The sequence below is a fragment of the Mobula birostris genome, chromosome 8, assembly GCF_030028105.1.
Source record: "Mobula birostris isolate sMobBir1 chromosome 8, sMobBir1.hap1, whole genome shotgun sequence".
Lineage (NCBI taxonomy): Eukaryota > Metazoa > Chordata > Chondrichthyes > Myliobatiformes > Myliobatidae > Mobula > Mobula birostris.
The window spans coordinates 147,367,731-147,384,730 of record NC_092377.1 but is presented as its reverse complement, the minus strand read 5'-3'; the positions used below and the strand labels follow the sequence as shown (position 1 = coordinate 147,384,730).

The 17,000-nt window shown below is 39.5% G+C and overlaps 1 protein-coding gene across 1 annotated transcript in view; it reads left to right on the top strand.

Annotated features, from left to right (window-relative positions):
- LOC140201813 (phosphatidylethanolamine-binding protein 4) overlaps positions 1 to 17,000 on the top strand; it is a 462,510-nt gene that overhangs the window by 10,446 nt on the left and 435,064 nt on the right. Inside the window, exon 3 of the mRNA XM_072266504.1 lies at positions 2,026 to 2,158. Within this exon, the coding sequence (XP_072122605.1) occupies positions 2,026 to 2,158 (133 nt within the window). The remainder of the gene's footprint in view (positions 1 to 2,025; positions 2,159 to 17,000) is intronic.

Below are 17,000 nucleotides of genomic sequence, written 5' to 3'. Positions count from 1 at the left end.
GTCCCCTTCTCAAACGTACAAATGCCCAACTTGTGTTCAGCCCCTACACATGAATCAGTGTTTGGAAGACCTGCAGAATCGACTTGCTGGTTGCTATGGGGCTGCAGTCATCTTCTGTTCCGTTTATGACCTTGTATCTGATTTGCAAACTTTTTGATTTACAATGACTGCACAGCAACAGGCTCCTCTTGGTAACCTGGGGAGGATCTGTATAGAAAATACTTGAAGGTTTTCAGGAAATTAGCATTCATCATATAAACTCAAACTATTGCCGGGGTCCACTGATTGATCCCAGGAAAACTGATGCCTTAAATACATTTGTGTTCCTTTTGTCTTCTGAGGTGGCGTTTTAGTAGTACCTAATTTGTGCCACTAGGTGGTACAGACGTGCTTTTGTATTCTATTGTTAAAAGTTGCAAGTTCACTTGCTTGTTGGTACAAAAGTAAACAAGGAATTGTGCTTGGAGTTAAAATCATTGAAGCAGACAGTTCATTACATTTCATTGTTCATATTCTAGTTGGTTTGTATTCTATAATTACCTATTGAAAAATAGAGCTTGATTTCCTTTGACCTGAGTTTGACTGAACTACACTTGCCATCGGACTAGATCATCATGGGGTTGGTGTTAACTTTTTCTGATAATAATCCAGCCCGCTCCACTAGTCAAACTCAACTTCCCTTAGTCTTTGCTCTATATCAAAACATTTCAGCTTTGGAATGGCTTCGATATGCTTTTCAGGGCCAGGTCAGTAATGTATTCAGGACATGTTAACATGATGGTAGTGAGTGGCAGCTGTGCTAGATAGACACTTCATTAAAGACTGGATTAGGAAGTTGACTTTAAATGGGAGGGTTATTTTCAGCATATGATTTCAAGTTTGACTCAATGTCAACATAAGGGTGTGACACTTGGCATGGGAATGTTGTCTAGAATTGATAGGTTCTTTTCTGGATATTGACTGCATGTTTGTTCTCTTGTCACAGTTAGGCAGTGACATTTGCCCTCAAAGAGTGGAGCAGGGAACTTACCTGGGCTCATAGTGTCTTTTTCCATGTCTGACGTCTCGGTGTGATATTGTTGCAAATGTCTCTAGATTATGTTGGGTAAAGAAAATGTAAAAGGTCTTGGGCTTGGGTTGCATTTGGATGGGTCATGGTTGAGTTGAGTCTTAATTTGTTACCTGAATAGACCTAAACTAGAAAAATAATTACCTTAATAAGAGATCAATTAGCCAAAGATATTTTTCTCTTGGCACTTAATCTATGTTAACCTCATTAAATTACAAATCCGGTTTTGAGTTCCTGACCCCAGTTTTCCTTGGCATTCATTATTTTTCATTGCTTTTGAAATTGCCTTAACATTTAAGAAGGATTCAAAAACTACTAAAATGAAATATGTGCTTATAAATATTTTAATTTTCCTTGAAGATAAAAGCAAATGTATTGAAACACTTTGAAACTCTAAATAATTAGAAACATCAAAATGAATAGAAATTTTAAAAAATTATCTTAATTTTAACTTTCTTTACAATTGTGCAATCCCTATTCAAGTGAGCAGGCTTATGGATCATGCATTAAGTTTTACCTGGAGCAGAATTCAAGAGCAGAATCTCTAGGATAGATTTTGGAGGGAAGCTGTGGTCTACCATTGGTCTCCATGTGGGGTCCAAGGACAAATGCAGCTGGGAATCATTGGCAAGTTCAAGCTTCTGCTTCTGTCTGGGAGGCTTGAAACATGCTGTAGTCATGCTGAGAAATGTTGGCAGTGCAGAACTGTTGGCCAACCCCAAATAAAATTTGGGCATAATATTCCGTAATTGAAGTCCTTCACCTCCCCTTACTTTTTCAGTGCCATTCCTAATAGCACGTACATTAATGGCTAGAACTGCAGGCAGACCTTCATTGAGGGAGGACACCTGTATAAGATTTAAGATTTAAGATTCCACCTTCCTTTTTGTAAAAGTAAAGATGTTTTTCTTGCATAACACTGATAATGTTTATTTTAAAAATCTGTTAATTTCCAGGGGAGGCCTTCAGGTGTTTTATCCAGAATTGGGAAATGTGACCTGTATCATCATCCCAAAATGCCATCAGTTCCGAAGGCACCTGAGTGAAGATTGGGGTGAACCACTTGTTAAGTTTTCTGAAGCCAAAGAGGTAAAGTGTTGCGATAAAAACAGCATTAGATGGATTGTCTCCATCTAAGGTCTTGCTGTGATACCAACTAGCTATTGGTTTTTTAAGAATACTCTGGGAAAATATCTGGAAAGTACACTTCCAACAACTTAAAAATTTGCAGTTCTCAGTTTGTACTGTAGTTGCCCTAAAGAGAGTGACTTGCCAAGCATTTTCAAAGAATGTTATAAAAATCAATAACAGTGCCGTGGATCTGACTCGTACATAAACCAGACTAGGTAATGGTGGAAGATTTCATCCCCTGAGGAATACTAATGAACTTGGCTTTTTATAACAATCGTATACTTTTTAAATATTATATCCTATACTTATATTAAACTTACTATCTTATACTTAGTATGATCCTATACATAGTATTTTTATGCATTACACTGTACTGTTGCCGCAAAGCAGCAAATTCCATGACATAGTCAATGATAATAAACTTGATTCTGCTTTTATGTCCTATACTTATAAGGTTAATTGTCTTGTTTTAATTCCAGAATATGAACTGAATTTAACTTCCATGGCCACCTTGGCAAAGTTTGGCAAAGTCTTTGAGTTATTAGTCCAGAGCTCTGGTCCAGTAACTTAACCACACATGGCTTTCTAGGTCTTGGATTGTCTCAAAACGTGTAGCAGTCATAGTATTTGTCATATCACAATCTAAGAATAAGCATTCACAGAGACAAAATTTATTACAAGTATTATCTTTATTATACCATTGAGATGCATTTGTCCTCAAAATCTAAGGGAATAATTTCCTATCTTAATTAATTTCATAGAGAGTGCTGGGTGCATGAAACACTCTACCACGCATGCTGGGAGAGGCAAATACGTCAGGGATATTTAAGAGACTCTTAGGTACGTGGATGAAAGAAGATTAATGCATGGGCTGCACGGTAGCATAGTGGTTAGCACAATGCTTTATGGTACAGGCAACTGGGTTCAATTCCTGTTGCTGCCTGTAAGGAGTTCGTACATTCTCCCCGACCTCATGGGTTTCCTTCCACAGTCCAAAGACGTACCGGTTGGTAAGTTAATAGGATATTGTAAATTGTCCTGTGATTAGGCTAGCATTAAATTGGGGATTCCTGAGCAGAGAGGCTCAAAGTGCTGGAAGGGCCTACCCCATGATACATCTAAGTAAATAAATAAATAAATAAATAAAAATGGAGGGCTATGTGGGAGGGTAGGTTAAAAGGTTAGGACAACGTTGCCTGTACTGTTCTATGCTCTATTTCATATTTTAGTTGTGGTGTAGCAGGCAAGTAGAATTGGACATATACTTAATTGGAAATGTGAAGTAAAAATCACTGAGGATCCTCAGCGGATGTATCAAATATGCATTTACTCTCACTCCTCCCCTATGTGTACTTTGTGATGTTCAGTCGAGTCCATAATTCAGTTCTGAACCAAAGACTTGGGGCAAACTGACACAAAAAATGACAGGGTTTAGCCATGACTGGAGAAAGGGACCAAGTCTGAGGTTGCAAGTGGTGGGAGATCGTGGAGCATAATATAATGGGAATTAATCTTAGAGAGTTAGTAAGGCACCTGATCCTGAAATGGAAAAAAGGAAAGAAGACTGTAGTGAGGAAGAGCATGAGGAGTGCTGTGTTAGGAGGAGGTTTGAAACCTCCTCTTGGGTGGCCCACTAGTTGTCCATGTATTTAAAGGTGTATTACTTTTCCCGTTTAGACCAAAACAACTTGTGGATACTGAACAGACTCTGTGAATTAACTTCACATGATAAGGCTGCATGGATATCACTGAAGAATGGCAATATGGCTAACCATTCTAATCTGTGTTGTCACGGAATTAAAGCACTAACTATCACATTGTTCCTTGCTCATCAGGTGACTTCAAATAATTATTTGATTTTGCAAATGCCAGTTACAGAAAAGTAGACGTGGAAGATTAGGCTGAAGATAAAATTATCTTTTCAGCAGATTAGTGTTGGAATTATCAGTTGTTCAAGTCATTGTACAGGGGTACAGAGAAAATAATGTAACAGTAGATGGCAATAGCACAACTGAGTTTCACTCAAGGTTTATCAACACAAATTGATGTGATTCTTTTTTTTGTTGTTTGCAATTCTTGCCATCCTATCAGTTGTCTGTAGTGCACTGAGTTATAAACGTTATGCAGTAATCAATTTTAAGATTGTAACTTGTGCAAAGAATGTAATGATCTTGATTGAATGCAATTACACATAGCAGACATCAAGTGCCTTGTAAGCTGTGATAATAACAAATAAAAACCTGAGAACTGGATTTATTAGCACCTGTCTTTCACGTCCAAACCATGTATAAAGATGATTTTACATGGTTTGTATTGCACTAACGATTACTTCTCGGTGAAATCCCATCAATAGCACACTTTTCTTGGGAATTCACCTTAGCATATATGATTTTGTTTTTCCAGCACAATTTATGCACCTAATGGTATAATAGTTTGCTCAGTGAATGTTTCTTTAATTTTGGAGGCAATCTACATCATTTGATAGTCGCCACAAAAACTGAGGAACAAGTTGTGCTGATGTCAAATGAAGGACCTACATTTTGACATTGGTGTCTTGATTCCAGGATCTGCAAAGCTTATATTTTTTATTGCTCGGATCTGTGCACTTGTCTCTTTTGCTATTTGCAGACTTTTATGCAGATTGCATCAGAGTTGTGTGCTGGGCTGCCTGTCTTTTTGAGCATGGAGCACCCTATAGTGCTGTGGAGCCATTTAAAGCAAGTGACTGCAAGACCACCATAGGGAGGGTGAGGGAAGTGGCAACCACATATGAAAGAACTCACCATTTTCCTCCTCCCCAGTAGGTTTCCTGCCTACCATGATATTTTTATGTTGCTTTTCTGTTGATGCAATGGGCACAGCGCTTTTTGAGGTCTCATGCTCTTTCCATTAACATAGCAGTCATGCAGTAATTGAAAGCTTTTCTAACAGTCCCTGATTTAAATTAAGCAGATCATGTTTTAGCAGTAATACTGTGTGAAACTGTTATAGAATTGCTTTTAATGCATGTTTGCCAAATTTCATAATATTTTCCAGACTGGATACTAGCACTTTAGGTCAACAAAAAGGGGTAGAAACCAATTTCTGGGCAGGTATGTTGTGCTGCACTGAGGCGGTTTATATTAATAATGGAGACCAAGAGGTAACTCTTAAAACATTAGTTAAAGATCTGTGTTTAAATTATTTTATTCTTTGCTTGAAAGTTTATGATATATAAATATAGTAAATAGAGTAATAGAGTAAATAGACTAAGGTACCGGTGACCCCTGTTTCCATCCAGGGGGTCAGTGTGGACATGGTGGAGGATTACAAATACCTGGGGATACGAATTGACAATAAACTGGACTGGTCTAGGAACACTGAGGCTGTCTACAAGAAGGGTCAGAGCCGTCTCTATTTCCTGAGGAGACTGAGGTCCTTTAACATCTGCCGGACGATGCTGAGGATGTTCTACGAGTCTGTGGTGGCTAGTGCTATCATGTTTGCTGTTGTGTGCTGGGGCAGCAGGCTGAGGGTAGCAGACACCAACAGAATCAACAAACTCATTCGTAAAGCCAGTGACATTGTGGGGATGGAACTGGACTCTCTCAAGGTGGTGTCTGAAAAGAGGATGCTGTCCAAGTTGTATGCCATCTTGGTCAATGTCCCCCATCCACTACATAATATACTGGGTGGGCACAGGAGTACATTCAGCCAGAGACTCATTCCACCGAGATGCAACACAGAGCGTCATAGGAAGTCATTCCTGCCTGTGGCCATCAAACTTTACAACTCCTCCCTTGGAGGGTCAGACACCCTGAGCCAATAGGCTGGTCCTGGACTTATTTCCTGGCATAATTTACATATTACTATTTAACTATTTATGGTTTTATTACTATTTATTATTTATGGTGCAACTGTAATGAAAACCAATTTCCCCCGGGATCAATAAAGTATGACTATGACTAAAGTGATTGAATCTTCTGTAAAGATCCATTATTTTCTCAATAATGGATGCATTTTAGCCTGCAACTCCAAATAATATAGTTTGTGGATTCCCGCAGTTGTGCCCAGGATCTCTTGAATGAATGTTGGGTGGGACTTATTTCACCTCCATGTCCCAAGAATTATTTCTTTATCACACTTACATAACAGATGTATAGCTGGGTCTTTGCTATTTGATTGAATCAGTGATAAATGTTAGTTGTCTTTACTGATATCTTTCTACTTCAAGTGTATTTCAATAAAAAAAATACATTGTCATGTAAAAATTACAACCTTCTTGACTTAATAACATAAGTTTGAATTAAATGTAGAAATACATAGTTCACAATAGATTAACAAGTAATCACTGGAAGATGTGTATATGATAAGACAGTTCATACTGAATAACGTTTTGCAATATGCATTTGCCACTTGTTCAGTATTTGTTTTGTTGGTTTGAAATTAAATGGCTAATCAATTAAATTGTCTCAAACATATCAGTCCAAACTTAGTTTATAAAAAGCTCCATGATAAAATTTTGGTTTCCAACAAAAATGTATATTTCTTCTCTGGTCCTTTAAGAGAACTATCAAAGAATATTGGATAATGAAGTTACACAATGTCAAATAATAGTCAAGCCGTGATTCCAATGCTTATTTTTGAAGACGGGATTTTAACATTTCATGAAGTTGCTAGAGAGCATTTGAAATTTATTAAGGTTTTCAGCAATGTATTTGAAATAGATCAATCATATTTTATTTTGATAGCTTAAAATTAATTCTGGCATTGAAGTAAATGTTAAAATTGTATTAACTGAAAGCAATGCTAATAATACATTTTTGAGAGTCAGAAGTTGAATTTAATATTGTTGATGACAACCTTTAGGTATTGGCTTGTGCTCTCCAGTTTACCCTTTTGGCAACTGATAGAGGGATCTAAATATGCTTGAATATTTTAATTATTTGGCGAGGCAAACCCACAAAGTTAATCTCTTGCATTCATTCAGGGCCCTTAGCAGTCCTTCCATGTGAGGCAACATTTCACTTGTGAATCTTTTGACGTTGTCTCTTGCAACCAGTGTTTCTGTTGTGGCCTCCTCTACATTAGTGAACCCAACATAAATTGGGGGAACACTTTGTCAAGCACCTCATCTCCATCCACCAAAAGTGAAATTTCCCAGGGGACAACCATTTTAGTTCCTCTTTTGCCACGATGAGGCCACTCTGAGGGTGGAGGAGCAACACCTCGTATTCTGTCTTGGTTGCCTCCAACCTGATTGCATGAACATTGATTTCTCCTTACGGTAAGATGCTTTCCCTCCCCCTTCCCTCTTCTTCCATTCCCAACACTGACCTCTTAACTTTTCTATTCACCTGCCTTTCACCTCCTTCTGGTGCCCCTCCTTCTTCCCCTTCTCCAATTTTCCTCTCTTCTGTCCTATCAGATGCCTTCTTCTCCAGCTGTTTACCTTTCCCACCCACCTGGCCTCACCTATCACCTTTTAGCTATCCTCCAACCCCTCTTCCGCCTTTTTATTCTGACGTCTTCCCCTTTCCTTTCTAGTCATGAAGAAGGATCTTCGCCTGAAACCAACTGTTTATTCCTTTCCATCAATGCTGCTTCACCTGCTGAGTTCCTTCATTTTGTGTGCATTAGACTAAGTTGTTCTGAACAACTGATACTATTTATAGTATTCTACTGGGTCATAAGTAACCATCTTCTACTCAATCACTGCCTCATTATTTATTTTGGAACCTCTTTCACTTTGATAGAAATACTATATTCACACCTGATTAACTTGTTTTATAGTATCATTTGTTAGGATATTTTGGTATTTGAAAAAAATGCCCTTTTAATGTATTTTTTTTGGTGCAGCTCTTCACTGCATGTAGTATCAAATTACATTAATATGTTTCTAATTATCTGTAACAACTATGCATCAATTAATATAGCACTGCAAATCACATTTTCATTCTGTTGGAATTTTAACTAATGTGGTACAGCAGTTAAGATTCTTGAAGGGCAGGAAGGTTAAATTACTTGGCTAAGGAGGGAAGTCTCATATTTCCGTAGAACCGCTCATAACACCAGGATATCCCAGCTAATGAAGTACTTACAGTGTGTAATCACTATTGTAAAGTAAAGAACCAAGAGACAAATTGTGGTTAATCTGGCCTGCTATCTGATCTCACATCCTTAATGCTATCCTTACCATTTATGACTATGCGCCTCAAATCAAGCTTGAGACCTCATTATACTGCTACCCTGCAAAGCCCATCCAGAGAGGCTGCTCCTGAGGACACTACAATCTTTCCTCATATCTTCACTAACCTGAAATATCCTTACAACCACTGGCAGCTTACTGTGGCTAAAAGCATTTTTAACTACCTTTCATGTATCTAATAATTATAGGTATTTAAAACCAAAATGGATTAGAGTAATTAAAATCAAAATATGAATTACTGTAAATTGGGAACATGATACAATTAAATAGAATAAAAATACCAACTTGCACTCATTTTTAATCAACATCAGTGACTCAATTTGAATGAATAAGGTTGTGCTATTTATTCCATCTGTCTTTGACATAAAAATGAGAGAATGGATGCAAAGTGTATCTGGCTCCTTAGCTCAGTATATCTTTGCTCCTGCCTTGGGCTCAAGGCTAAATGGGTGGGGCAGCAGATTAGGTGTGCTAGCAGTGCATTGTAGTGTACTGGTGAAGTCAGGGGTGAGTCATCTCACAGGGGCGTCAACTACTGTTGTGCATTCATTTGATGGACAAAAGTAAATCCATGTCATATAATTAATAATTCAGCAGTTTAGTAATTGTTATAATTGTGCTTGATAACCCACCTAAATTACTCAGTTGCTGCTTTTCTGATTGCACTCTTTTATGTGCCTTAGTAGGTTTTGTATGGTAAGAGTATCAAGCAATTTTAAATAATCTGCAATTGATAGAAAATGCAATATATGTATTGTCCTAATTTTTTGTTTCACTTCTATTATCATTATAGCTAAATTTTAGTCAAATGAAGAATGCTGCATGTAGAACAAATGCACTATTATTTGAGGGAGAATAAAACAAATTTAGATAACAGATATATTTCTTTCTTGTGTGGCTTGTAGTTACCTATTCAAAGCAACACATTGTTTAGTGGCTCTAAATGGGGTTATTCTTTATGTGACTCTGAATAGTTGGTGTGGACAGATTGTTTGATTGTTCTATTGAGGATTTAAACACCAAAGGTACCCATTGCCTGTAAATTTGCACTTTACGGTATGATTTACAAGATGATGATTGCATCCTGGTCAGGATCAATAAACCTCATCTAATATGAGCACTGTTGATGTTTTCTAAATGTATAGTAATGAAATATCTGAGGCTGTGCAGGAGCAGGGTTTATTTTTGTGCATTGGTGACGTGCTATTGTCTTTGATCACCAATGAAAATTCTCTCTTTATCCATAGCCTGCCATCTGTTTCTCAGCAATTGGCTGAAGCTGCATCAGACTATGCTCAATCTTAATATTCCTTATAACCCTGAGATGAGCCTTTACTGGGATTGAAGGCATTTATTTTCCCCATATCTATCTATCTATCTATCTATCTCCCTCCCCCTCTCCCTCCCCCTCTCCCTCCCCCTCTCCCTCCCCCTCTCCCTCCCCCTCTCCCTCCCCCTCTCCCTCCCCCTCTCCCTCTCCCTCCCCCTCCCCCTCCCCCTCCCCCTCCCCCTCCCCCTCCCCCTCCCCCTCCCCCTCCCCCTCCCCCTCCCCCTCCCCCTCCCCCTCCCTCACTGCTCCCAGAGGCAGGTGCCTGTGTTAAACTGGTCCCTCTCTCTCCCTCTCATTCATTGCTGCCAGAGTCTTGGGCCTTGCACAAGGTTTATTGATGCAGCTATGGATTGGACTCTCCAGTTCATGTTTCTGGGTCTGATTTCTGATTATTCCTTTTTTTATTGCTATTCTGTGCTATTTTGATCGGGCAGACTGGCTCTGTGGCCTATAGTCAATTAGTGACACAGCGCTAAATTGAGCTGAACTGAATTGAACAACATTCCTAGACTGTTTATACTTTATTGTCGCCAAACAATTGATAGTAGAACGTACAATCATCACAGCTATATTTGATTCTGCGCTTCCAGCTCCCTGGATTATAAATCGATAGTAAATATTAAAAATTTAAATTATAAATCGTAAATAGAAAAGGGAAAGTAAGGTAGTGCAAAAAAAAAACCGAGAGGCGGGTCCGGATATTTGGAGGGTACGACCCAGATCCGGGTCAGGATCCATTCAGCAGTCTTATCACAGTTGGAAAGAAGCTGTTCCCAAATCTGGCCGTACGAGTCTTCAAGCTCCTGAGCCTTCTCCCGGAGGGAAGAAGGACGAAAAGTGTGTTGGCTGGGTGGGTCGCGTTCTTGATTATCCTGGCAGCACTGCTGCGACAGCGTGTGGTGTAAAGTGAGTCCAAGGACGGAAGATTGGTTTGTGTGATGTGCTGGGCTGTGTTCACGATCTTCTGCAGCTTTTTCCGGTCTTGGACAGGACAACTTCCATACCAGGAAGTGTCAGTTACTCTGTGGATTGGTGTTTTATACTATGTGATTTTTGTTTGATCTTTGTTGTTTGTATGATTTGTTCTTTATTTTTGGAGGGTTTGATGTTTTCTTTGAACTGGTTCCATGGTGTTTCTTTGTTTTGTGGCTGGCCAGGAAGATGAATCTGAGGGTTGTATACTGTATATACACTTCGTTAATAAATGTACTTTGAATTTTTCAGGTCATTTCACTCTGCCATGCCTCAAATCACAGTGCACAGTTACTTCTAGATATTATTATTGCTACACTGCCTCCCTTTTCCTGTTCTCATGTGTTCATTTCAAGTGCGTTGTCAGGCAACCATACACATGTATACAGCTAAATGAAACATTATTCCTCTGGAGCCAAGGAGCAAGACACAACACATACATCCAGCACATAAAGTCGCAAAAGAATTTAACACAAGTCCTTGAGTGGCATGGCATGAATGTTGAGGGGTTGACATAAAGTACGAGGAGCATGTTTATGTAAGCCAGTATAGTGTTACTGGCACTATTATATTAAAATAAGCAGTATTAGAAATATGTAAAACAGCAGAGTTGGAGAGTTGGGCGGGTTGCAGGTCATTCATACAAGGGTGCATATGTGAGCTGGGTGGCAGTAGGGTGTTAAGACGTCCAGTAGCCTGCAGAAAGAAGCTGTTACCTATCCTGACAGTTCTGCTACTTGTGCTGCGATGCCCTAAATCCTAATTGCACCACACGTTGTTCACCAGTCACTTTTACACTTGCACAATTACATTGACTCCGGTTTAGGCAAAGTTTCAGTGTTAAAGTGTATACATCTAACTTCAGGTTTCTTCATTGCCTCTTCCCTCTTAATGTCCTCCATTTCTGTCCTTTAATATATCCTTGTATTTAATTGCTCCCACTACGAGTCCAGGGGTTTCACCAGAAAGGCACAGGCATAATAACTTCCTGCCTAATCCTCTTCATACCCCAGTCTATTTTATATTCTTGAGTTGGATTTGGCTTGCTTTCCAGACTTTCACCTGCAGCTTCTGTCTGCCCAGATATTTAGGCCAGATGGTGAGGATGAATGAGGAGACTCTTGCTTCCTCCCACTCAGTGACTGGCGTATGGCTGAGGGTTTGTCCTGAGAACGTTCTGGCAACCTTAGAAAAAAGGCAATGCCAAGGATGGAGTTTGCTTTTATTGTTATTTTTCAAAATCATTTACAAAATATGTATTTTTCAAAATTAAAATTATTAAAACATTAAAGTATTGTGCAAAAGTTTTGGGCGCATATATATAGCTTAAGACTCTTACAGGGTACTAAAGTAAACATGTATTGCACTACTGCTGCAGCAAAAGAAAAGCAAATTCCATGATATATGTGAGTGATGATAAACTTGATTCGAATATGGGCTGTATTGCTGGAACCAAACTTGGGAAGGGTCATGGTTGGGAAAAGGGGAAAGTAGAGGGGAAGGAGTGGGAAGCACTAGTGAGACATTCTCTAATGATCAATAAATTAATTGTTTGAAATCAAATGACTTTGACTGGTGTCTCAGGGCTGGGTGTGCCTGTGCCGACGCCACCCCACCCCCACCCTAGCCCTCTGACACTCCTATGCCCCCTTTCCCTCATCCCACCCACTGTGCTGCACCCTCGCCATTCCCAACATCCTTTGCTCCCACCAGATTTACAAACTTATTCTCCGCTCTAAGTTGACAAATACAGTACTGTAAATATAAATATTAAATAACATTCATCATCACCTCCAGGATGGAAATTCTATTCTTATAAATGGGGTTGCACTTTTACTTTAGGCCTTTGATATAAGATCAGAGGAGCAGATTCTCAAGAGCAATATTTTGGGGCTCTAGTTACAACTATTGCGCAATTTGTGGAGTTCAGGAATGACTTACCAACGTCTGTTGCTTAGCTTCTTCTAATTTGTGAATGATTCACACAGGTTTGGGCCATAAATACCTGCAGGTGGCTTAATGTAAGGTTTGCTTGTATAATGTACTAACAACCTACTGTATTAGGTTGAGTGCCCTATTTTGTTTACATAATTTTTTTTGTGAACTGGGAGTCTTATGATATTAAAAGCAATTTATAAGTACAAGCTGTTGTTCATTTGTGCTGACATCTTTGTTACAACTAAGGCATTGACTTTGTGCAATCAAACCTCCAAGGATAAATTATGGTCATTTTTAATGCAAAAATTGGCCAACGGTAGTCAGCTTCTAGGAATTATTTTAATTAAGGTTGACCAATCCATTAACAGTTGCTGTAATTTACAGTAATGATTTAGTTGTTGGATTAAGTAGATTTCTCCTCAGGATTATGGAAATAGAAGAATAAAACAGAAGAAAGAGATGTCAGAGAAATCCAGTTAAACCAGATTTGTCCCCATTTTGTCTTGCACAAGCAAACATATTGAAGGACAAAGGTTCATCTACAAGTCATGTATTGATGAAAAAGATGTCATAGTTCTAGAGAGGGTGCAGGGGAGATTCACCAGAATGTTCCCTGGGAGGGAGTGTTTTCACCAAGATACTGGAGAGGCTGGGCCTCTTTTCCCAGGAGGTTTAGAAGGGACATGAGTGAAGAAGATAGGATAAACTGCACATATGTTTTTCCCCTGATCTGATATGAGGATATACTTTTAGGGTAAGGGCTAAGGGATTTGGAGAGGATATGAGGAAGTTTTTTTTTCCACCCAGAGATGGCGAGTACATGAAGTGCGGTGCTGGAGGAAGTGGTGAAAGCAGTTCCTCACACCAATTAAGAGGTATCAAGATCAACACTTGAATCACCTGGGCATATGGGTCAATTGCTGGAAGCTGCGATTAATACAAATGTGTGCCCACTGGTCGGCATGGTGATGGTGGGGCAAGTGACCTTCTTCCATGGTTCCATGGTGCATGACTCTATGACTATCCCATTGATAGTGTTGGAGAAAGAAAACCTTCATTAATATCAAACCGTTCATGTGGTTGGGGATTTCCAAAGCAATTCACAACAATTGAAATACTTTTAAAGTAACACACACACACACACACACACACACTAAATGCTGGAAGGATGCAGCAGGTCAGGCAGCATCAGTGGAAGGAAATGAATAATCGACGTTTTGGGCCAAGACCCTTCATTAGGGCTGATGAAGCATCTTGGCCCAAAACAGCAATTGTTCATTTCCCTCCATAGATATTGCTTGATCTGCTGCGTTCCTTAGCATTTTGTTTTTGTTGCTCAAAATTTCCAGCATCTGTAGAGTCTCTAGTGTCTCTTTTTATAGTGTAGTTTATGTTCAATTGTGGATAATATGGCATCCAGTTTGTGCACAGTAAATTCCCAATAACAAGGTGACAATGTTTACATAGGAACTTATAAATTTTATTGCACCTGGGGCTGCCAAGAACTGGCCCAAATGACAAGGCACTGTGCATTTTTGGAATTAGTCCTTCATTTTTTTAGGCTGAAATCATGGTGTGGAATGTTGGTGAGGCAGGTAATGGCATATTTATTGTGGCCTGCTAGAAGAGACTTCAGACCTCAGTTTTGGAATGGAGCGAGCAGGGATCAGGATCATAGGTTTGGCACTTTATCTTTGTGGTTAAAGTAGGAAAAACAGTATTTTAGTGGGGATGGGAGCTAGCATTTGTGTGTTTGGGAACCTGCATGAAGTGGTGCTGACGCAGAGGTGCTGTGTTTGTTTTGTGTGAGTGGATTTTGGATTCAGAAATGAGTGCACGCAATTTCCTTACCTGCAATGCAAACATCCAGTATAATTGATGATATATAATGCTCTGAGGAGTGTCTAGTGATGAATGACCTTTGGCAATGTTTATAAGTTTCTTGTAATGCTTCTATGTGGAAGGTTGTCACTCTGTCCACCTCTGACTTGAGCAAAAAGTATCTGAACGTATTACATCCTCTATTGTAAAGATGAAGCCACACTCAGGTTGGAGGAACAACACCTTACATTCCGTCTGGGTAGCCTCCAACCTGATGGCATGAACATCGACTTCTCTAACTTCCGCTAATGCCCCACCTCCCCCTCGTACCCCATCTGATACTTATTTTTATACACACATTCTTTCTCTCACTCTCCTTTTTCTCCCTCTGTCCCTCTGAATATACCCCTTGTCCATCCTCTGGGTTCCCCCTCCCTTGTCTTTCTTCCCGGACCTCCTGTCCCATGATCCTCTCGTATCCCTTTTGCCTATCACCTGTCCAGCTCTTGGCTCCATCCCTCCCCCTCCTGTCTTCTCCTATCATTTTGGATCTCCCCCTCCAACTTTCAAATCCCTTACTCACCCTTCCTTCAGTCAGTCCTGACGAAGGGTCTTGGCCTGAAACGTCGACTGCACCTCTTCCTAGAGATGCTGCCTGGCCTGCTGCGTTCACCAGCAACTTTTATGTGTGTTGCTTGAACGTATTGCATGATAGTTCCCTGTTCTTACAGCTAGAGTCATAGAAACATACAGCAGGAAACAGACTAGTTGACATACCAAATATCACCAACCATTAAGTGCCAATTAACTAATGGTTTGAATCTTTTAAATCCACTTGACAGCAGAATTGTTTAGAAATTTTTCTGTACCTTTTAATTGTTCATAGTGGGTTATTGAGCCATTTACTTAGTGGAAGCTTTGGTAGTGCACAAAGCACAAGAATTGTGCACTACTGAATAAGCTTGGCACAGTCAAGATCTATGCTTTGCATGCTCCTCCAGGGCAAAAAAAAAATCAAATTGTAAGAGGCATTTATAACAACTTGGACAAATTAATGTACAAATGGCAATAAATAAGCTCAATTTGGAAGAGCTCCATTTCCAAAAAAAGATTGAAGCAAGCAAAGCTTCTCCCACCTATCTTAGCAGCATTTTACAGGAGCACCATTGAAAGCAACCTGACAAATTGTATCTCCATCTGGTGTAGCAGGAATTGACCAGAAGTCCCTACAAAGGACTGTGAGAACAGCTGAGAGAATCATAGGGGTCTCCCTACTATCCCTTGGGGACATTTATCAGAAACGCTGCATACGCAGGGCCCTTAGTACTGTATTGTTAAGGATCCCACCCATCCATTCAGCATCTTCTTTGACTTTCTACCATTGTGCAGGAGACTACAATGTATAAAAACAAGAATGAGAAACTATTTTTTCCTCTAGACCATTAGGCTTCTGAACTCTCTGCCTCATCATATTTGAAGTGTCACTGGTTAATCTGTAACAGTAGAATATTTAATATTAATGCACTTTAGTTTGTTCTTTAAATGTGATTCATCTGTAGATTTTATCCGTGCACTCATAAGTTACAGTGTGTTATGTGTAATAGTGTGCTTTATGCACTGGTTCGGAGAAATGTCTCATTTCTATATACATTATATGCTTATATACATGTATATAGTTTGTGTATAGTTAAGTGACAATAAGCTTGATAATGGTTCTTGCAAAGGTGTGAGTTGCACAGGGTATGAAATGTTTTAAAAAGATAGGAAAATAGAAAAGAAGAGTTGATGGGTGTGAAGCCCATCTACTTAGTATATACCTGAGTCATTTATGGTACCAAACAGTTTTAGAGGGGCAAATATGTTACCATTGTTCAAAAGGACATTTTAGAAAGTGCCTGTAACTGACAGAGCACTTTCTACCGTGTGTCTCCGAGGGTCTATCCTAGGAGCAACATATTGATACAGTCACAAAGAAGGCACAGCAGTGTCTACATTTCATTAGGAGTTTGAGGTGAATTGGTATGCCACCAAAGAAACTCGCAAGTTTCTACAGATGTATCGTGGAGAACATTCTAACTGGTTTCACTGTCTGGTATGGAGGGGCCACTGCACAGGATTGGAAAAAGTGGCAGAAAGCTGTAAACTCAGCCATCTCTGATACCCAGCATCCAGGGTACCTTCAGAAGGCGATGCCTCAAAAAGGCAGCATCCATCATTAAGCACCACCATCACCCAGGACATGTCCTCTTCTCATTGCTACCATCAAGGAGCAGGTACAGGGGCCGAAAGACACACACACACTCAACATTTCAGAAATAGTTTCTTCTCCTCTGCCATCAGATTTCTGAATGGATAATAAACCCATGAACACTTCCTCAGTATCTTTATCTCTGTCTTTTTGCACCACTTAATTTATTTTTATATACCCTTATTGTAATTTATAGTTTTTATTGTTATGTATTGCAATATACTGCTGCCAGAACAACAAATTTAATGACATATGCCAATGATATTAAACCCGATTCTGATTCTGAGAGCATTTCCATTAACAT